The sequence below is a fragment of the Fistularia commersonii genome, chromosome 36, assembly GCF_037954325.1.
Source record: "Fistularia commersonii isolate RoL2024-O1a breed Wild chromosome 36, RoL_Fcom_v1.0, whole genome shotgun sequence".
NCBI lineage: Eukaryota > Metazoa > Chordata > Actinopteri > Syngnathiformes > Fistulariidae > Fistularia > Fistularia commersonii.
This window is the reverse complement of record NC_141319.1, coordinates 7,418,538-7,440,480: the sequence shown is the minus strand read 5'-3', so window position 1 is coordinate 7,440,480 and position 21,943 is coordinate 7,418,538. Positions and strand designations below refer to the sequence as shown.

Below are 21,943 nucleotides of genomic sequence, written 5' to 3'. Positions count from 1 at the left end.
TACTCTCCGTCACCGTAACCACTAGTTCATGTCTTCACCGACGATTCCACCACACACACACACACACACACACACACACACACACACACACACACACACACACACACACCTCGCTTGTGTTCCTTCTTGATTTTTTTCGGGTCAACCTAGCGGCAGGCGGCTCCCCACAGCGCCAAACACTCGTCCCGCTGATCCGAATCTCAAATCGCAAAGAGATAAATCTACTGAGCTCGGAAGTTGAGGTTCCTCTGAACGGAAGACTTCTCGCAGGTGTTCCAGGTGCTCGCCTACAAACGGTGAAGGCTCTCGCTAGCTTTTGAAGACCCGTGCAGATGGACAGACCTGCTGCAGGCTAGCAGCTAGCTGTTAGCCTGTGTAACTTTGTTGTGGATCATGAAAGCGAAGCTGCAGACTTTCGTCCTTCATAAAGAGTTAATCCTAAGTATCTGTGGTTTGGTTGTACTTTACTGCTTCACCTTCTCTTCTGTCTCCAAACCACTGGATAGTTCTGGCTCAAAAGAAGGCCCCGATCCTCCTCGGGAGTCGGTTTTCTGCTTCGTTCAGGAGAGGATTTACTGCAGTGGAGAAAACTGAAGCAACCCCTCGTTGACTGATCTGTTTGTAAAGAGGGTTTACTGTGTGTGTGTGTGTGTGTGTGTGTGTGTGTGTGTGTGTGTGTGTGTGTGGAGGCGGGCTGTTCATGGAATCCTTGAAAAGTGTTTGCTGAGCTTGAATCTTGAATTTGTTTTGTTTTTGGTAAATAACTCTGCATGACTGGACTCGTAAAAAGGACGTGGGTCCGTAAATGGAGGCGTGGGTTTATTTGCGACACCAGGACACTGACGCACGTATCGTTTCTGTCTGCTTCCCGGCTGCTTTGGGGTCCGACGTGTTCACGGCGGGGTCATTCAAGGCCGATCTGGAATGTGCGGAGCTCCGATAGTCCGGTCAGATCTTTGAAACCTTCTTCTGTCTTCTCCAAATCCCTAATGAAGTTCCCGTTACTGTTTCCCTCTTGTGCGAGAAGCCGATCTTCTGCAGGGTGCAGATGTGTGAAGAAGAAGCGGGTCAGTGAAGAGTTAAGTCTTGAGGGGTGAATAAATTAAAAGTGGCGCGTAATCACACGGCAGGAATGCAGCCGCTCTTAAACGCTCCCTAAGCTCCGGCCCGGCTTCGCTCCCTCAGCTCCCACACAAAGCCCTCTTTGTTCTGCTGCTCTTGTAAAGAAACGCTGCCCTCCCCTGCTGTTTCCCCTCAATCATTCCCCGCAAACCCCCTTTTTTTTTTTTTTTTTTTTTTTTAAACGTTACCTTTATTTAATCAGGAAGCCTCTTGGGGTCCGCCATCTGTGTTCGGGAAGGGAGAGCGAGGCAAATTAGCTTCAGCTCGCCACCTCCGTCACGGACGACACACCCACCCACCCAACCGCCCTCCGTTCCATGGCGCCCCTCCTCTGGTGGGTTCTGGACCAGCTGATGGGGGGGGAGGGGGTCCCTGTAAACCACAACAGAGCAGCCGCTGGACGGGGATTGATTTCATGAGCGGCCACCCTGTCTCACTGCAGTGTGTGTGTGTGTGTGTGTGTGTGTGTGTTCTCCGGCCGAGCTGAGTGACCTCTCACGGCCGGCTGTCTGCGGAGTGTTACTGTGGTATGAAAGTGTTGCTCCTGCAGCTCCAGCTGCTGCTCAGTATTCCCGACACACACCCCTGCTGAAGCTCTCCGTGTGTGTGTAAGTAAACAACATGACAAATAAGGGAGTACCCACAATTTTGCAAGTATGGTTAAAGTATTTTTGCCTGCTTCCAAGCGATACGAAGCAGTAGTGTTGTTGAAGGAGGGTCAGGGTGTCATCGGAGGTCTTAGGAGACGACTGAAAGGTTTCACCATGCAGATCTCATGTCGGTGTTCGAGCTCCCGCAAGAAGTAGCCCTCACGGCGGCAGAAGTCTGCTTCCAGTCGTCCAGGCGGAGGGACGTGAGCTTCAGGAGAGTGTGGAGGGGTTTATCGCTGCCCTTCCTCCTCTCGCCCAACCTGCCATGTTATTTAGAGTTATAGAGCGGAGGGGAATCGCTGCGTCGCAAACATTCATTACAGTCAAACGCTCGGTCTCAACTTTGACCCCGTCCACACACACGTTGGTTTCCCGGACACAGAAACAGGATTATCCCCCACATCGGATCCAGTCGGAAGTCCGGTGGCTCCTCCCGTCTGCATTTCCACGTGTCCTCGGGCAAGATACCCAACCTGAAGTTGTTCCGGATGGCCTGTTGAGAGCCTTGGGTGTCAGCTCTGCTGCTATCAGTGTGTGTGTGTGTGTCAATGAGCAAATGCTTTGGAGTGTAAAGCAGCCGTAAAGCGCTCTATAAGGTGAAACATTTATAATTTGTCCCAGAGCCGGCATCGCTTTAACTGCAGGCGGTGGCGAGTTTCCGTTGGTGTCCAGAGAGAGATTTAGAACAATCCCAAAGCTCAGCCGCACGGATGGTCCTGAGGACGCTATCGAGCCTTTTCCACCTAGAACTTTCTGTGTTTCCTGCTGTGGGCCGGATGGCGACGACAGTTTCTGAGACGTCTTTAAAAATACATCGGCGTAAATCACATGGTGACCTCCGGCCCAAGGGGTCAACATCTTGATCTTCACGCAGCTTCCGGTCGACTCCTGATACCATCGGCATTTTATTCTAAAGGTCGCTCCGATGATTAAATAAAAGCCCATTACTTCAGATTCCATCTGCAGATAGAATCTGAAGTAATGATGTTATTCGCGACGTTAATCTCGCCGGCTAACTCGATTAGCAAGATCGCAAACTGGATTTTTCTGTTTCCCAGTTCAGGCTCCGACTCCGGTCATGCAGTGAGCTTTTCATACGAGACCGTTAGGAGGCCATTTTCCATTCCTAGCGGGACGTTTGTGAAGAGCGGCACTTGGACCGAAAGTAAACGGTATGCCGCTGTCAGCGGAACCTTGTTTATTCCAGGGAAATATTTGGGCCCTTTGTTGTTTTTGTCCTTCGGTGCCCCTCTGCGGGTCGACGTCTGGAAACAGTCGGCGCTCCGACCCGCCTCACAAACACACTTATTACCGCGCTGTCAAACAAAGGCCTACCGCCGGTGTCTTCTCTCCCCCGTTATATAAGAAGGAGCATTGCACAACATCCCGTTTAATCCCCTCCATATTTAAAGGGGTGGGGAGGCAGCTTCGCCCTCTCTGCAGTCTGAGCCCTTATCGAAATCAGATGGAGGCGTGTCGCCGGCGCAGAACACCAACGCTTTGCTCATCGCCGCGGTGACCCCGGACACGGCGCTCGTGCCAAGCCTCCGAGCTCACGTTCACCAAACCCATTTATCAGACGGCCTCACTTGACACTTCGGGACGGGTTTTCTTATCCGGCGCCGAGCCCCGAGGGCCGCGCCCTTCAGACTCCCGCTGTGAAGACTGCCAAGGGCTTCCAGCTAACCCTCGACACGTCCCTGTTTACCGCCTTACCATTAGCGTGTTTCATTGCTTTGGAATGGACTGCTTCTCTCGTAGAAACTCGAGGTTCGTTTTGGAAGCCGTGCTGGAAGGCAGCCTCGGGTTCAGAGCTGTGCGAAGATGAGGGCAAATTTGTCTTTTAACCACATCGGAGAATCTGAGTTCAGGATCGCATAAAACGGGTCTTTGCTCGTCATGAACATTAGCTTTCGTAGCCACGGCTCTCAGGCTCCCTCTCCGGGGGTTCAAGTCTTCCATAAGTGACGGATTAGTGGAGGATACGTCAAAATACGCCAGGACTACAGATGGAAATTAGCTATGAGCTGTAATCTGGTACAAACATCTCTGCCTCTGTGCTTAATGTACTTGTACACTGTCCTAATAAACTTCTAAACAAACAAACAAAATCATTTACAAAGCAGTAGAGGTGGACTTGTGTCATTCGCTGCAGTCCACCTTGCAACTACTCAGGGGTCCTCCATCTAAATTCCTCCATCTAACACCAGCTAACTTCCGTGACCTCTTTCCCGACATCCATAAATCTTCTCTGAAGTCATCGCTCAGGCCTGCTGCCTGTTCCAACCTCAGCATCCTTCTAACCCATCTTTATCTTCAGATCATCTATGCTGTCTCTGATGGACTCCTTCCCTTCCCAAAGAGAACCTCAACATTTTCATCCGCGCTACCTCTAGCTCTGCTCTTCTTACCCTGAAGGCCACTGTCTCTAAACCGAACCGCACCGCTGGTTGCAGTCCAGCCTGCAACATAACGTGGGAATTCTCCCCCCGAAACAACATTGGCAGCGTTTGAAAAGTTCCACCATGGTCTTGTAGATAGAAGCCGTACATATGCGCATATCAAGATCAACCAGATCTAGAGCGGGAAGGTGCACTAACATGTCCCGTGGCTGACATTCTCAGCTCCCGCGTCGTGCGGCATGAAATCGGCAAGTCCGTTTCCCCTCTTGACTGGTAAGATTAGTTTGCAAACCAAGAAGAACGGTGCAGATCGTGCCCGTGAGAGCCGCGAGTGCACGTCGGGCTGCGCTCCCATGATCAGACTGCAGTGTTGCAAGGGGTCTCCTCTGTAATTTCACATTGTTTGGGATGATTGGTGGGTTTGAGTTGGGTCCCCGCCGATGAGTTTGGGGGCTAATTAGGTGGGTTATGTAAGACTTCAAACAGGAAAAGGCACAGTGGCGGTCAGCGGTGGGTAATTTCAGGCGCTCTCACCCCGCAATCCACCCCCGACTCGAAATCGTTCCCACGCAATCTTGCAAGACTCGCTGGACGGGAGATTTCATTTACGCGCAAATAATGATTAGCAGACCAAAATAAAATTGCTCGCAAGAGTCAGAGTTTACTTTTGACCACTAGAAAGAACAACTCGCTTTATGCCCTTTATCTGTACAAACAAGGGTATTATTCATCCCCCGCTCGCCCTGAACCGTCACTTCTCCATCCATTAAAAACAAGCTCTTAAGAAATGCACCGTCTCACGCTAGGCTGGAGAGAAAACAGCTTCTCTAAGAAGCCTGACGCGTGACTGTAAAATTTCACAGGCTGAATTGCAATGCTGTTGGGACGTCGGCCCGTCACCTCACACCTTCTGCCTGTTGTGGAGTTGGTTTGTCAGTCAACCGGGCACACAGTGCGCCTCTTGTTCCTGGACACATTTTAGTGCTTTCAGTCAACATACTGTGAGCCGGGGAAAGTGCTGGATCATTGTTAGCGACGATGCTCGACAGTAGTAGCAGAAAAGTAAACGCAGCACGTCAACCGGAGCGTATATTTTACTGGGGGGGGGGAGAGGACAGGAAGTTGGTGAGTTGGAGAAAGATGATTTACTGTGGTGACCCCCTGAGCCCAAAGGGACAGAAGATTTATGGGTTTGCTATAAGTTGTAACAATGCAGGAGGTGTGTGTCCAAAGATGCTAGGCTAACAGGCTAGTCGCTGGAGGATGGTTCACAAAAAGAACCACTTATTAGAGAAGGCCATCTTCTCTGCGGAGGACCTCCAGGGACTACGGTGCCATGGCAATGACTGACGTTTGAGAAGAAGTCTTTGGATGTCGTACGGTCGGAACGGGAACGTTAGCGACCGTAACCTGGCCGATCGGTGAGTTAGTATCGTGAGGATGCAGTGGTTGCTACCTAAGACCGGGCCTCCTCTGAGAACCAGAGGTCTTTTAGGGCGGAAACCGTCCGCCCGTTTCAGTTTGACGTCATCCATATTATTTTTGGTCGCACGCTTCACTGCAGCTCGTGTGCAGTCGTGAGAAACCATCCGAAATCCACCTGTGAAGCCGTTGTTGGCGTGTCCCGACTGTCCGATGCGCCGCGTGCACTAAAAGGAATATCCGGGAAGCAGAAATATTCCTCAGTACAGTCTGAAAGAGGACAAGGGAGTCATTTGTGTCTATCAAAAAGAAAAAAAAGACCATTCAAGGCCTTTTTTCCTTGGAGCCTTTGACCGCATCTCGGGCTTTCATCGGCGTTAACAAGCCAGCCCTTTATCAGAGATTCACTCATTTCCTTTATTCCCGACCGATTCCAAACCTAACATGACTACCAGTGATTTCTGGCGTTGCAATGCAGACACATAAATATACAACACGCACTATTTAGGCCCCCGAGGCAGCGGCACGTCTGCAGTCAGGCTTTTGATCAGCCTGGAACCACGGAAAAAATAAACGGCCTCTCAGCCTGTAAGTGTTCCCGGCAGCGGCGTGGGCTCCATCTCCAGCTCCACGGCCACCAAACCAGATCCTTAGAAGGTTTACCTTTGAAAGCCGCTCGGTGAGATGTTGTGTGTTTAAGGTACCGAAGGACAAATGGGCTGAATTATAACCTCTCGGGGTCAAATCTGAAAGCGCCCAAAACAAGGGTGTTGTTTTCCAGGGTTGCTTTCTGGGTCATTTATTCTCGGGTGCAGACTGGTGATTGGCTGCTTTTCTGTTGCCAGGGAAACCAGATTTAAAGTAAGAAAAAAAAATCAGTGGTTTAAAGGAGTTCCCGTTGACGAGCAGCCGGAAGTCTCCTGATGATGAACTCACCTGTAGGGGGCGCTGCACTTCCCAGGAAGGTTTATTTCTTTTCCTTTACCGCACCGCTGTCACGAGATCGAGAAGCTGGAGGATCTCAGGTACTTTGGGTCAACAGTCCAGAGCGTAGGAGAGTGTGGAAAAGAGGTGAAGAGACGGGTTCGAGAAGGTTGGAACGGGTGGAGAAAAGTGTCCAAGAGATAGAAGAACATCAGCCAGAATAAAAGGAAAGGTGTGCAAGACAGCGATGATGTTTGGACTAGAAACTGTCTCAATGACCAAAAGACAGCAGGCAGAACTAGAGGTTGCAGAGATGAAGATGTTGAGGTTCTCTTTGGGAGTGACCAGGATGGAGAGGATCAGGAATGAGTCCATCAGAGGAACAACATGTTAGATGTTTTGGAGAGAAGGTCAGAGAAGCCAGACTGAGATGGTCGGGTCATGGACAGAGGAGGGATAGACGGATGCTGGAAGTGGAGTTCCCAGGCAGGAGGTCCAGAGAAGTTCCAAGGAGAAGGTTGATTCTCTGTGGCGACACCTGAAGGGAAGAAGTTTGCTGGTTTGAGTCCGAAGGTCGGACCTGGAGGTCCTCGCTCAGGGAGTAGACGCTGGAAGAGCGAGTAAGGGTCGGGGTCTACAGGGGCCGGGTGAGAACATTCCTGATGGAAAGAGGAAGGAAGTGTCTCCGGAGGTTGCAGTCTGAGCCGACTCTTCCATTTTGGTTTTATTGCGGAAAAAGCAAACAATCATGGATGTCTTCTAGGACAACTCCTCCCAGAGGCTGCTTCTCTTTGGGACGACCGGGAAAATGAAACCAACCGAACAGCAAGATGAACCCATCAAGTCTCCCTGTGTTTGTCTTTTGTTTCTTTGTCTTGCCTCTCTGTCTCTTCTCCTTCTTTTCCTTTGGGTCTCCTTCTTCTTCATGAGTCTCCATCTCCATCCAACCCTCTTCTCTGCATCCTCTTCTCTCACCCCTGTCCATAAACCTCCTCTCTGGTCCTCCTCCAGACCTCCTCCAACCTCAGCATCCTTCTAGCCTGATCTTCACCATCCCTCCTCCGTCTCGGTCTGACTTGTACCTCTGAACATCTACCGCGAGTCTGATGGACTCATTCCTGATCCTCTCCATCCTCCTGGAATGTTCTATGAATCCAGAATGGACGTGGAAGTTAAGTGATTGCTGTGTGTGTCGGTCTGTTCTTCCTTTCCAGAGGAGGAGGGTCAGGAGACCTTGTATGAAGGCACAGATCCAGGCCTGCAGCCAATCAGGGTCCGGAGTGGATTCACCCTGGATGGGAGTCGACGGGATCCCGGCTGACCAGGAGCGTCCAAAGTACCAGGTCGGTGTCCGGGTTCCGGTCCCCGCGTCGTCGTCGCCGTGGCGAGCTGTGGTCTGGCCGCACTCATCTCCACCAAGATACAGACCAGGTCCCACAGAAGTCCCAGAACTTCTGGTCCGAGCGTGTGGAGGGGTTGAGTTTGCTCTTGATGGAGGATCCCAAAGCGGGGCGGAGGATTTTCCCGAAGGGTCACTTTGATTGACGTTTCTTAGGTTCTTCAACTCTTTCATTTGTCAAGACATTGTTTTGTTTTCCCAATGATGTGGAACTGAGCTTCTCAGCCTTTTTATGTCTCCTCTGCTCAAATAAAATCCCCCGAGACGCCTCCCTCCGGTGTGTTGAGGTGAACGGGGGTCCCTGCGAGTCCGAAGGGCCGATCCGGTCCCAGCTTTTCTATTTCTTTCAGAACTCCTGCGCTGCAAGATTGTGAAGGTTCTCAGGGTTTCCGTTTCCTTTCATGCCCGAGGGGCTGATGGGAGCGTACAGCCGTTCCCCATTAACTTGCCATCAGCTGATCTCCCCCAACACACACACACACACACACACACACACACACACACACACACACACACACACACACACGACACACTTAATTATCTAAACATTGTGGGGGGAAAAATGCAGTTATCTAGATTTTTTTTAAAAAAACCCTGTCTGTTTTCCATCTAAAAGAGCAAACCGCACTCTGGATTCATTTGGCGCACAAAGAGATGCTTCGGTTTGGGCTATTATGGGATGGTTGTTGCCGAGGAAGTCGTAGGAGTTTTGTTTTTATGATATTTCATTTTATTATAATACAGGAGGCAGCAAGAAAGGTTCCCAAAGTCACCTCGTCGGTTCTCACAACGTTTCTTCCTTCCAAGTGAAACAAACCTCCACGTATCCTTGTGACCTTTAATGGCTTTATCTTGCCATTGCGTACAATTCCCCTTTTAAAATGAGTCCAGAAGTACCTTTCATTAGCGTGCAAACATTCCCACTGATCTTCAGAGGGAGGAAAACCTGATCCCAAACCTCAGCCATCTGCTCTTTGAGGCTAAAGCGAGAACCCTTGAGGTCGAGATGTTTCCACGTTCCTGCAGGGCCGACTGCCGCACCTTCGACCTCCTCCTGATCATCATCATCATCATCATCATCATCATCATCATCATCCTTGCGTTTTACCCACTTGTTCTACGGATTGATCTCCACTTCTTTCTGTCACGTGGGCTTCATCGTATCTGTGCTTCTCCCATGGCTTCCTGCACATCTTCACTGCAGGCGTGATCCAAAAAGAAGGGGCGGCGCCCAGAGCGGTGGCTCGGCCGCAACACGGATCAGATGAACCTTCCTTCGACCGCGAGCCAAAGGAAACAAAAACTCAAGCGCAACCCATTTCTTGCGTGTCACGGTGGAGTCGCGTCATCTGGGGTTCGCTTCATTTCACCAACTGTCAAACCGTTGGGGTAAATCGGATCCCGGCGTTCGAGCTTTTGATCCGGAGCCGGTCGGAGCTCCACCGGGGGCTCGCGTCGCCCAGATCCAGGCCGCAAACATCTCCCGCGGCTGCCGGGTGAACATCGGCCGCTCCGTCTGCCATGCAACCTTCTGTTTTGAATGAAGACGTGCTGAAAACTCACGTTCCTAGAAGTCATCTGTGAACCTGAAACTTTGCTTGAGTCGCGCACTGAGTACCACGAGATAGTTTGTCTCCAGTTCAGGTACTGGCCTTTAACTGGTCACCCAACCTCTACAGTGATTTTAGCCCCGGCTGACTTGATGCCTGTCAGTCAAACGTGGCCACAAAGACCAGCTCCAAGGCGGACGGACGCCAGATGATTCCACGTGCTACGTCGGTTTAATGCTAAACCAAGCTAACCAACAGCACCTCACTTGTCAACGAGGACAGCTTTAGCTTTAGCATCTAATGTGCGACTGTGTGGTTGCTTGTTGAGTCCCTGCAGAGCTCCTTGTTCGCTGCGCTGTCACGTCACCCTGAAGATCATCTCGCTCTCCTGCAGGGCAGCTACCAGCTAGCTTGTTGTTGACAGCTTGGTGGTTAGCGGATGACAGGTGTCTTCTGGGTGTTTGTGTCGACACGACATCCATCAGTGGAGGCAAAAAAACACGGGCGCAATGAAAGGGTGTGACTTGAGACAGAAGCTAAGCCGCCATTGGTCCGGGTCACGGCTGAGTGTATCTCAGGTCATTGACGGGTCCTGACATGCGGTCGCCATGGCGCCCGTTCCCATGACTCTTCTTCCCAGGGCGGGTAGCCTCGGGCGAGGCGGGTCCAATTAGCCAACAATGGTCCCATTTGTAGTAGCTCCTGACACGTCTTCTGACCAGTGGTCAGGCAGCGTGTTGTTTGCTTGGATCATGGGAAGTCCCACCACCACCACCACCACCATGCTGACCTTTGACCTCTTAACTAGCTGCATGTTCTACCTATCAAGCTGTCAGCAGCCACAGTCTCCTTTCATTACCTCCAGGGTTTCTTTGTCTCTCACACAGACTAATGTTTTGACTGGTCCTTTACGACCTGTGACCTTTGTTGGGGGAAAACTCAGGATCTTTCCCGGGAACCAGATCACTAGAGCTGTTGTCTATGGAGAATCGGCATCTTCATCGTGGACTTAACAAGTCGGGGGCTGGTTCTTTTGCAACTGATGGGCCAATGGCCAGGATGGAGACAGAGGCGTCTCCTGGGGTCTTCAACATGGGCATCGCTTGAATCGGTCTCAGCTGAAGAGGCATCTAATACAGGACCTACTGTACTCCCAGGTATGAAGGAGACCAGATCTCGTAGTCCTTGAAGACGTTCTAAGTCAGATACAGAAGCTTACAGGGTCATAGGGAGGTTTGTCGCAGCCGTGATGGTGGAACTCACTGCCGATCCCCCCAAGTTCCTTCAGACCACCGGTGAAGGTGGCTCAGACAGCCTAGGGAAGCCAAACTCTTGGACTGGAATGGGTCCATCTTTGGGAACAAATTGAAAGGAACCAAATTGTTTGTGGTTGCGAATGAATGAAAACCCATCCAAAAACTGAGATTAAAGGGTTTAAAAGGTGAAAGTGAGAAGGTGAACTAACACGGTCGGTTTTACCGTGTTGAGTCAATGATTTCAGCAAACTGGATGATTGTATTGACCCTGCCAGAGTTGCCACTGGAGATTAGATTAGCAGGGAAAGTTGCAGCAGGTCGGGGCAAAGTCCACACACACACACACACACACACCTCCGCCAGCGGTCAGTAGCTGTCCTGCTGAGCAAACAGATGCTTCTACAAACAGCGGCAGCTCTTTGACGTCCCCTGCTCTGCTTCCACCTGCTCCAGACGGGACCAGTGGTCTCAAGGTCACCTGCAGGGAACGCTGTCGCTGGAGGGTCTGCTGTTTGAGGACGTTGAGAAGGTTGTCCTAGAAATATAACTGTCTGAGGCATCCGGTTCTCCTGTCACATGGTTCTTCTTAAACAAGAGGTCACCAGTGTAGCCAGAAAGTGCACCACGGCTGGATCAGATGTTTTGTTTCTCTTGGTCTGGTCCTTGTGGTTCTCAGCTGTTCGGGTCCTCCATGTTTCTTTGACCCAAAAAGTCTGCGGAGGTTGATGGAGGCGACTCAAGTCCTGGTCTCACATTCTCTACGTGGAGTTCAGGGAGGATTGATACGAGTCAGGGTAGTCCAGTTCCAGGAGTCCGTAGTTGGTTCCCCAGGGTTCTTAGTGCATGATGGGCTTCATGATGTTAGCGGTGGCTGAGCTCTGGTTGACAGATTCGATCTCCAAGCTTCTGACTCAGGTTCTCACCACGTTCCTCCACTTGCTGCTCCTTGTGTTTTTTAAGGAGGTCAGTGAGGAGCACAAACACAGCCGGAGGTGGAGTTCACCACCTCCAGAAACAGGAAGTCACGTGTTCCATATAAATACATGTTTTATTGGTTTTAACTGCAATCTGTCATTACAAAATAAACCCTTAATTACTGTAGTGAACAGCGCCTGCTGCTGGAGGAAAGGTTCTCCTGCCGCTCCTCCCGCGTGGAACCTCACAGCCGCAGGAACATTTGACTTCTACTTAGAGACAAATATCAAGGCACAACATTTGGGAAACCTGGAATGTATTTTTAGGCACTTCATGTTTGGGTTGGGTGTGTGTGTGTGTGTGTGTGTGTGTGTTGGGGGGGGAGTGGTCAAAAAAATAACCTTTACATCATCATCGTGACTAAAAGTGCTAGTTCAGTCTGTGCGTGATACTGTGGGAACGGCGAGCTTCAATATTTCAAATCAGCCGAGTGACCCCTCGACTCATCGGGGAAGCGGATCCACCGAGAGCCGCTTTACATTCTGCCGGGCCGAGCCGGGCCCCGACACACCGGAGGCTTTCTGATCCGCTCTCCGCTGATTGTCTTCGACGTGGTTTGGAGGGGAAGAAAAAAAAAAAATAAAGGGTTCTGTCCGACCCTGGTTGGAGACGTTCCCGTCCTGGCGTCCATCGAACAAGAAGCAACCCCTTCGCTCGCATCGGTTTCGCCCGTCCGGTCGATCGGAGACGTATCGAGACGGACGAGGAACCCTCCCGAATCCGACGCTTATCAACGTCTCACAACTTCAGCTGCTGCTTTGGGTGCGGCCGGGAGGGCGTGACCCCGAGCGTGGCGCTCGGCCACGACTCCTCGTCACGGCCCGACGCCGCCGGGATCGCAAACGGCGGTTTTAAAATAACAGATACTCGCCACTCCTCCGTGGCGAGGCCGGATCTGGACGCCAGTATGGGAACGTCTCCACCCTCCAGGTTATTTCCAACATTATATTTTCCCCCTCCGGTGTGTCTGCGCCCCGGACGGCCCGCCGCTCCGACCCTGGGAGGAGCAATAAATAACGCTACCACTTTTTGTGCATTTCCTTTCAGAGATTAACTTGCAAGAACAACTCCTGTTACTTAAAAAAAAAAAAAAAAAAAAAAAAAGTCATTGCAGTATAATATATTAACTGTGAATAAAATAACAAAAACAAGGTTCACAATCTTGTGATTAATAAGGAAGATCATAATTTAACGTAAAAGAAAATATATATTCTATTGTTTCATTAACCAGATAAATACAAAATAAAAATGCTTCGGATCAGCAATAAATACAATTTTTTTTTGATAAATAAGCAGTGACGACCGGAGCGCCGACGCTCCGCGGAATAAACTAGAAAAACGACATCATATCGAACATCGTGGAATCAACGGGAACCGATTTGTGACCGATCGCCTCTCGGCCTCCGCCCCTCAGTGGCTTCCTGAAGCCGCGACCCGCCTGCGACACGGGCTTTTCCTAAAGAAGCGCCGTCGCTACGAGGCCAGAGATCCTGGTCCAGAGCCAGGTACTGCGGCGCTGCCTCCAAAGCAGCAGAGGAAAGATCTGCAGGAGGCCACTGGGGGAGCCGCGGAGGCGCAGGAGTCTTTCAGTGTCCGACAGCTTTGACGCGTCTTTGCGGTGCAATGGAACGGGCCGTGACCCAGAAACATCTAGCCTCCTGACCACATCGGCGACTTGTGGAAACTAAACCGGGCCTCGTCGGTTCCGAACGAACCCCCGGGGTTCTCCGACCGCCGGCCGGACGAGAACGTCCTGACAATAATGTAAAGGTGGACGAGGGGGTGAAGTCCTCCGCAGATGTTTTCTGGAAGCTACAACACAATCTAATGCCGCAGCTCCTCAGCTCACATCGCCGTCCCCGACGACACATCGGATGCTAGTTTGGAGACGCCGCTCCGACACCGACATCTGCGGAGGGACCGACCTCCGACGTGAAAGACTAGAAAAGGAAAGGAGATCCTGCCCGTTCGACTGCACCTCAAAGACACGGCTGCTTCTGAAGGCCTGCTGGTGACGCCACCAACAGCCGGGGGAAACAAGGCACGCGGCGCCAGAGGAGGCCGGCCAAGACACACAACTCGGGTTTCAGAAGGTTAAAGGTCATCCGGGCGGAGGCGGGGGGGCTTCTGTTGGCTTCACATCCACCTCAGACCTCCTCCTTGTTAGCTTGATCGAGGTGATTCGTGGGAAAACACTGACTTGTCTCAGGCCTCTGGAGGTGTAAAGGTTGCTGCTCGGGCAATTAATGGCTGTCTGGAGATAAACACGGCAACACACACACACACACTGCAGGACAGACATGCTGCGCTGCAACACACACACACACACACACACACACACACACACACACACACACACACACACACACACACACACACACACACACACACACACACACACACACACACACACGCGCACTGACCTGGCTGTCGCTGCTACTGCCCATGAGGAGTCACACTGACTTATTAGAAGCTACATTAGACGGTCGTTCACATTCATGGCACCGCGTGACGATCCAAACTGTCCATCGCTGAAGACACTTAGCTGACGGGGTGGGGGGTGTCGGGTCGGGGTCGTCCTCCAAGGAGAGAAGGCCTCTGATACGCTGACGTGAGTCTTCTCCTGTAAACGGGGGCGGAGGGGAGGAGTCCGTCCTCGTCCTCCGCCTCCCCGGGGACGCGCCCCCTCAGTCGTCGGAGATGGAGAGCCTGCTGAAGATGGGGAGGCGGCGGGAGGCGTCCAGGAGGGGCGACTCGGAGCCGCTCTGGCTGCCCACGCTGCTCTGGTAGCCCTCCTGGTCGGAGAGCGAGTCGGGGGGGCTCTCGGACGCCGGCTGGTAGAAGCAGGAGGCGGTCGGGGAGGGCGGGTGCGGACCCTGAGACTCGGACCCGGGCAGGGGCCCCGGGCCGGGGCCGAACAGGCGGGCCAGCTCCTGGCCGGGGACGGCGAAGGGGCCGCCCCGCCACTCGGGCGGGTCTTCGCCGGGGAAGATGGGGGGCGGGGTGACAGAGGTGGGGCTGTCCCGCAGGCCGGAGCTGGGGAAGCCGGCGAAGCTGAAGCTGTGCTGCAGCCGGGGGCGCTCCGGCTTGTTGAAGGCGGAGAGCGGCGGGGGCCCGCGGCGCTCCTCGGCGTTGTGGATGAAGTGGCAGCGGGGGCCGTAGGGGCAGAAGCCGATGGTGTGGAAGGTGCGGCACAGCTCCGTCTTGTATTTCGGGTGGCGGCTCAGGCTCCGCAGCTCCTGCAGCCCGTGGGCGAACTGGCACTTGTCTCCGTACTTGCAGGCGCCGTTCTCCTCGAAGGGCCGGCACAGCTCCGTCTTGTAGCGGCTGGAGTTGACCTGGCCGCTCCCCCCGGCGCCGAGCTGCACGCGCTCCCCGAGCTCCGAGTAGGAGCGCTCGCGGAAACGGTTCTCCTTGTTGTTGCCGCCGCCGCCCGACAGCGGCGAGGGCTCCGGTTTCAGGCCGTCGGCGAAGTGGCCGTGGGACAGTTTAGCGCCCGGTAGGCTGACCGAGTGGCGGCGCTGCAGCAGGCCGCCTGCGGAGGGGGCCCCCACCACCTTCCTGTCCAGCAGGGACCCGGTGGGGGAGCGGGGGGAGGGGCTGCCGCCGGAGCACGGGGCCGACGTCAGCTGGGATCCACCCAGGCTGCTGCCGTAGTTCAGCATCTTGTTCTGCTGAGGAACAAATATTCTGTGAAGAAAATCCTCCGTGCAGTATTTAACTCAGTATCTCATTCAACTCAAGACGATCCGGTCCGCGCTGGATCATCTCCAGGGCGTTTGACCGTCCGAACATTTGCCGTGTCACAAACCCTTTCTCCTAGTCCTGCTCACTAAGAACCGAGGCATTTCGGCGAGCTCGGCTAAATACCCACATTATCTGCTGTCCCGACGATAACAGTCCAACAGCTGTCCGGAGGAAATTGACAGGCCTCTGTAACAGCAGCTCAGGTTGTGTGTGTGTGTGTGTGTGTGTGTGTGTGTGTGTGTGTGTGTGTGTTCCCCCATCTTCCCCTGCGGTGATGTCACCCTGCATAATGATTAGCCATGTGGCTCCTGGGGAAACATCTTTTGCAGGACCAAGCAGAAGAAACAAGGCCCTTCTGAGAAGAACCAGGACCAGTCAGCGTGCTCTTCTTTCCCGCCGTGTTAAAGCCTTCCAGGCCAGGGATGCCGAGGCGTTATATAACCCACACACACACTGACCACTGCTGTCACCCGGCGTCCCTTTATTACTGGATATCAGCTGATAAAGTGTCACAAGGCGGCTGTGTTCAATACAAGGTAACTCTGATAAGACGCTTCGTTTTGTGTTTCACGAAGCGGAGGCTCGGCGTCTTGCCCGCATCTGATCCCTTCCATCGAAATGACCGATTTCCTCAGAGTTTATTGACGCATGTATTGAGAAATGTTTAGAAGTCCCCGTCCGATAGCGGAGCGGAGGGTGGAGCGTCCGGCCTGCATCACGTGACAAATACTCTTTAACAATAGACTCTGGAAGCCGTGTTATAACTTCGTCCGTCGGATCTATCCCACATCCGGCCCGTTCCGACGACAACGTCATGTGGACTCTTCTTCTGACACCGTGTCTCCGATTTGGCCCGATAATTGGGATGTCAGTGACGAAACCGTCCCCGGAGAGTGTTTACCAAACACTTTCGAGAGGCAGAAGCCAAGTTTGGAGTTCTTTACGCCCCGTTTCGTCTTCAGAAGACAAATTAGTGTCCGCGCGGATCCAATCAGTGAAGAATCCGCATGCAAAATGTCAGAAGGCGTGGAAACAGATCAGCGTTCAGAACCAAACCCGGTTCTCCAGATCAGGGATGGATCACCCATCTCCCTGGAAAGAGATGCTGCAGCTCTTTCACGTACTTTTACAAACTTTTACACCGGGGTTGCCCGTTTCTCTGAGGCTTCGTTGCATTTTGAAAAAGAAGATAATCGTGACTGTGATTGTTTCCAGTGTAAAAAGACGCAGTCAGCCTTGTTTGTCAGGCGTTGGAAACGCCTGCCTTTCAAAATAAAAGCACGGCGCTTTTCCTCACCTGCGGCCCGGCAGCTCAGCGACACTTTAGCCGGGGCAGGCATAGATTTAGTCGATTTAGAAGCAAACCCGGGCATTTATCAGACCCCCGGGGAAGCATTAGGGGGTGTAAACAGTATTTTGCATCCCGGCTGTGCGCTTTTATTGCTTTACGAGCGCGGCGCTGAACTTTAAGCTAGCCGGGCAAAGTTCAGGCGCTCGGAGCTAACGCTAACAGGGGGGAGGCGTTGAATGATTAACGCCGGTTAAACACGGTTAACCAGCCTGTGGAGGGAGGAGGGGGGTTAAATTAAATAAAAAGGTCACATATGCAAGCGTTTCGATCGAAAGTGGGACGTTACAGCGGGTTTTGATGAAGTTGTGTGACTCGGCTAGGATGTTCAACAGGTTAGCTAGCAGCGTGCCGCCGCTCGATCGCCCGTTCCTCGGGGAGGGAGGGGGGAGGGAGGACCGCCACACGGCCGGAGAACACGGCGCTTCTCCGGGGGGGTCAATCCGCACCAAACACCCGCAAAAAAACAAATAAAACTCGCAATCAGAAGCGCGGTGAAGCTACCGTTAGCACCCCCTCACTCCCTCACTCCTCCCCCGCGCAGAACACCGTGTTCGTCGGGCGGTTCGACAGCAACTCACCTTGCCGGAGACGTCGCTGAACTCGAAGAAGGGAGAGATGATGGTCGCTGTCATGGTTCCGGGCGGAGTTCCGGAGGAAAAAGTCTGTGGTGTGTGAGAGTGTGTGTGTGTTAGTCCGGGGTTTGCGTGCTTCCTGCCCCGCTGAGAGCCCCCCTCTGCCGCGCCGCGGTGCTGCGCAGTTGCTTTTCAGCGGCGGTCGGCGGGCGCCGCGGCGACTTCCGGCCGGAGGCTGCGCTGCTGCCGCGGGGAAACAGCGCCCCCTCCGGTCAAAGCGCGGTACTGCAGGTCGCTCGGGAGCGGGGGTCGCCCGGATGGACGCGGGCCGGCAGGGGCGGAGCGGCCCGCCGCAGGGGCCCGGGGCGCCGCAGGGGCCCTCAGGGGCCCAACGACACAGAATGGAAAGATACGAGAAAAGTTTATTAACCCCCATGGATACTGTTGTTCCAAAGTGGCAAGAGGTATTGCACATTGTATGAAAATGTGACATGAGCTGACGTGATTTTGCATGATAGTGAATTCAGAGACAGAAAGGGTAGCAGAGATGAAGATGTTGAGGTTCTTTTTGTGTGGATAGGATCAGAAATGAGGGACAGAGAAGGTCCGGTCATGTATAGTCTTAATCTATGGCTGAAGGTGCTCTTGTAGGAATCCGGACCATCACAGAGGAAGCTACCAGGCAGCAAACATCACAGATGGGAGGGTTTCATTGCAGGGGTGAGAGGTCACTTTGTGCTGTCGCACCCACCGCCATGATGTCACCGTGACATCACCCCGGGAGACGCCGGCGGGCTGAGCAGAAGGACCCTTTCCACCGAATTCGATTTGGAGAAATGGTCCCGGAATTCATGGCGAACGCCTTCCGGTTGCTCACCGTTCCTCTCCGAGCTCATATTTCATCATCATTTTCACAGTCTTACACTTCTCGCTGTCGGCGGGGCTCTGCTTTGCGACATCAGCGCTTCCCCTTTCTGACGTAGTCCCCTCCCCCAACCCCTCTGCCCCCCCGTCTGTGTCTGCACGTCACACACACACACACACACACACACACACACACATCCAGATTCTTCAGTTTGTGGTCAGATGCAGGTCTGGAAACCATCGTTACCCTTTTTGGCAGACACCCAGATCAGATCACGTCAAAGGAGGTAGCAGCTCATTTCACTTGTAAACACTTTTTTTTTTGCAACGGCCAAAAACTACACACACACACACACACACACACACACACACACACACATTGTGTCCCAACTTTATGCTAGATGTGGACCCTGGGGCAAGAGTTGTATGCTTTGACGGGGCAGGGGGCGATGGCTTCTGTTGGTCAGACTATGAGGGGATGGTGGACGTGACTGACGTCCAGGAAGCAGGAGCGAGGTGTTTGGGGGGCTCTGATTGGTTGACGTGGTCGGACTGCCCTGCTAACGGCTAGCTAGCGAACGGCCTCGACGGGCGATCCAGGACGAGACCTTCGGGCCGAGTCTTGAAACAGGCGGTTGATGTTTAAATAGCCACCGCAGTGCTAGTGGAGCGCTACTAGCATGGAACCCGCCTGAGTACTTCATCTGTCCTGCGGTGAAAAGTCCTTTAGCGATTCTTCCGAGGCTGCACATACTCGCTGTGTCCAGGGCGCTGGAGATAATCCACACAAGTATTTTTCAATTTCCTCCTCCTCGGGATGAAAAGGCTTGGCGGCTGCCTCTCCTGGGGGGCCGGGCACATCATTTGTCTCCGAGATGAGACCATGCTAGCAGAACGACTCTGCTTCGCCGAGGCTTTACCGCGGCGGGGGCAGGAAACCGGCAGATATGTATCTCCCAAACCTGGACAAACAACACCGTGACGCTGGAGAAAACACCAGCCACCGGAAATCCAAGATTAGACCTTTGGGGGCGGAGCCAGACGGTGATCGGTCACTCGCCTTTACCGTGGGATTTTAATTGGATGGAGTTCATTCATTCATTCATTCATACCTCTTCTACTGCTTGCAGGGTCGGGGAGCTGCAGCCAATCCCCAGCTGACCCTGAGGCCGGGGGCGGGGCTTCACCCGCATGGGTCAGCCGACAATCACAGGGCAACCAACCAAGAGTTGGAGATACCAACTCCTCACCCTCTCATCCACACCCATGGACCACCTCAGGTCTTCTGCCAACCTGCTGACTGGTTTTGGACTGCAGGAGGAAGATGAAGAACCAGGAGAACATGGAGAACCCACGGAGGCAGGGGGTGGAGATTGATGGCTGAAGTAAACCTTCTCCAGATGTTCTTGTGGGCCTCTTTGACGGTGTGGATGGAAAGTGAAGTTCTTCCCAGTAGAACTGTCGACGTGGAGGACACGTTCATGTTGGTTTAAAGTACAAGACGTCCCGTTGGTGTCGAGGACGTCGCCGTAGATCCGTCATCCGTCGAGCTCTTCCATCCCCGCTGAAGTCCAACCTGTTTTCCATTTCCACCGCGCTCTGGTCCAGTCACATCTCCACCTCCGGCAGGCTCCACTGGGGTTTTAGCTTTGAAACATCTCTGCACTTTGATGGATGTACGAGAAAGGCCGCGTTTGAGGAGCTCATATCTGGTTCATCTGGTTTCACCCTGGAAGGTATGATGTTCCACCGGCGGCCAAACGCCGCCCCTTAAAAGGCCGGAGGAACTGACGGGGTCCAGAACATCTCCCCGGGGTTTAGTCCAAGTTGTGTTTGACGTTTAAGACCTTCTCCTGACAGGGACGCAGCAGTGTGTGCCGTTTGAGAAGGTCCACACGGGATGATAAGTACATCCATTAAAATGAGATTTATGGAAGCGGCGACCCCGACGACTGTTTTCGGCCTCGGTTGGAAGATGGAGAACCCAGGCAGGAGAACACGGAGAGAACCCAGGCCGACACAGGAGAAGGTCCGCCATGTGGATGGTCCACACTGAGACCTCCAGCAGAATCGTCCTGTTGATGAAAATCCTCAGCCTGGCGTCTCCTCAGGCCCTCCAGACCAAACAAAGTCAGCGAGGAGCAGACCGGGCCTCCTGTGGCTTCACCGGCTTCCAGCCAGAGCCGGAGGAGACCCGAGGAGACCTCAGGAGGAAACCTCAGTCCAAACGCCTCTTTGAGGAACCCGACACCTCGGAGGAGACCTCCTGGCCGCGAGGAGCTGATGAAAGACCTTCCTGTTCTAGCATCGAACCCGGGGCTTGTTTGGAAACAGTGCGGCTCCACGCGGCCGCTCGGGTCGAGGAGGTCCATCCATCAGCTGCGGTCTGGAGAAGACCTCAGACCAGGTTCCTGAGGGCGGTGCCATCCAGATCCAGAAGGCGCCAGGAGATATTTACCACCAGGGGCAAATAAGAGCCTGAAGCCACAGCCTGGAGTTGGGTCACTCTGGTCTGAGAGGTTCTAGAAGAACCCGACGAGGAACCGCTCTTTTTTAATGAGATGAGATGGTGATGGTCCTCATCCTGGTTCTCCTGGGCTCTCTGTCCATGCTCTCTCATGTTCTCCAGCCTGGGTTCTCTCCATGTTCTCCCTCGGTCCCAAACCAGCGAGGGTGAGTGACAGGGTGAATGTTTGGATGTCTTCTTGATTGACCCGTCCCGTGTAGCCCCGCCCCCAACCCCGTATCCAGCTGTGATTGGCTGCTTCAGGAGCTGGCTCGGCGTTGCAGACAATGAACGTGTGAATGATTAGATTCCCCTCCTGCTGCTCCAAACATCCTGGGGAGCTGCTTCTCGGAGCTCTTCCTGTCGGCGCCCGCTGACGTCACCCGGCACAATGGACCCGCAAACCTTTGTCCACAGTGGAGGTCCATGAGAACCTCCTCCGGCAGGAAGTCCGGGCCCCGGGTCCCGCCGGTGGGCGGGGCTCCCGGATCACTGGGAGAACTTTCACCCGGATTTCGAGGTCGTTCAGTCGTCATCTATTCATGGTATGCGTTCGCAGGGCCGCGGGGGCGCAGCCAATCGCGGGGGAGATTGGGCCGAGGGGCGGGGTTTAACGTAAACATCAGCTGTCAATCACAGGCGCCACCGTTCAGACTCTACAATGAACCTGCTGACTGCTTCTGGACTGCGGGAGGCAGACGGAGAACATGGAGCACCTCCAACCTGGGACGACATAGGGTTCTTCAAGGCGACCCGTCCAGGTTACACCCCGCCCCTCCCCCAGCTGGCGGCCAGGATTAGCTCCGCCCCCTCCGCGACCCCTGAGCCCAAGAATGACGCTCACCTCCTGGAGACGGAGGACTCTTTTCTGTGGCAGATGAACACATTGGCATTTCCAGTGTTTCTGTCTGCGGATCCAAATCCAAATAAATGTCCCGGCGAGGTGTTTTTAATGGTTGGAGGAGGTCGGGGTGCGGCCGCCTTGGACACGGCGAGGAGGGCGGACGGCTGGCCGGGTCCAGAGATGTTTCTTCACATCTTATCTGCATGAACATCCACGCCGTGCAGCACGGACACGAAAACCGCACCCGTCCAATCAAAACAAGAGGAAATATCGGTTCCTGACCTGGACCGGGGTTCAAACCTGTGTGTGTGTGTGTGTGTGTGTGTGTGTGTGTGTGTGTGTGTGGCTGCCCTGTGGTC

General features: G+C 53.6%; 2 protein-coding genes across 5 annotated transcripts in view; one reads left to right on the top strand and one right to left on the bottom strand.

Moving 5' to 3' along the window:
- Positions 1–21,018, top strand: part of rad51b (RAD51 paralog B) — a 35,881-nt gene extending 14,863 nt beyond the window's left edge. The window contains exons 10-11 of one of the 2 annotated variants that reach the window (XM_086143207.1): positions 7,735–7,863; positions 19,365–21,018. In XM_086143207.1, the coding sequence (XP_085999333.1) occupies positions 7,735–7,841 (107 nt within the window). In that variant the 3' untranslated portion in view covers positions 7,842–7,863; positions 19,365–21,018. Of the gene's footprint in view, positions 1–7,734; positions 8,183–19,364 lie in introns of those variants that run through there. The other variant, XM_086143206.1, reaches the window with a different exon arrangement.
- On the bottom strand, positions 11,755–17,558 carry zfp36l1b (ZFP36 like 1 zinc finger CCCH-type b). Of its 3 annotated transcripts, none has more exons than XM_086143208.1 (2): positions 17,377–17,558; positions 11,755–15,374 (listed from the first exon to the last, which is right to left on the bottom strand). In XM_086143208.1, the coding sequence occupies exons 1-2, from the start codon at positions 17,428–17,430 to the stop codon at positions 14,388–14,390; spliced, it is 1,041 nt and encodes a 346-aa protein (XP_085999334.1). In that variant the 5' UTR covers positions 17,431–17,558; the 3' UTR covers positions 11,755–14,387. The 3 variants fall into 3 exon arrangements, with proteins under 3 accessions (XP_085999334.1, XP_085999335.1, XP_085999336.1); XM_086143209.1 differs by having other exon boundaries at positions 11,755–15,371; XM_086143210.1 differs by having other exon boundaries at positions 11,755–15,390; positions 17,377–17,484.
- Positions 21,019–21,943: the final 925 nt, after the last annotated feature.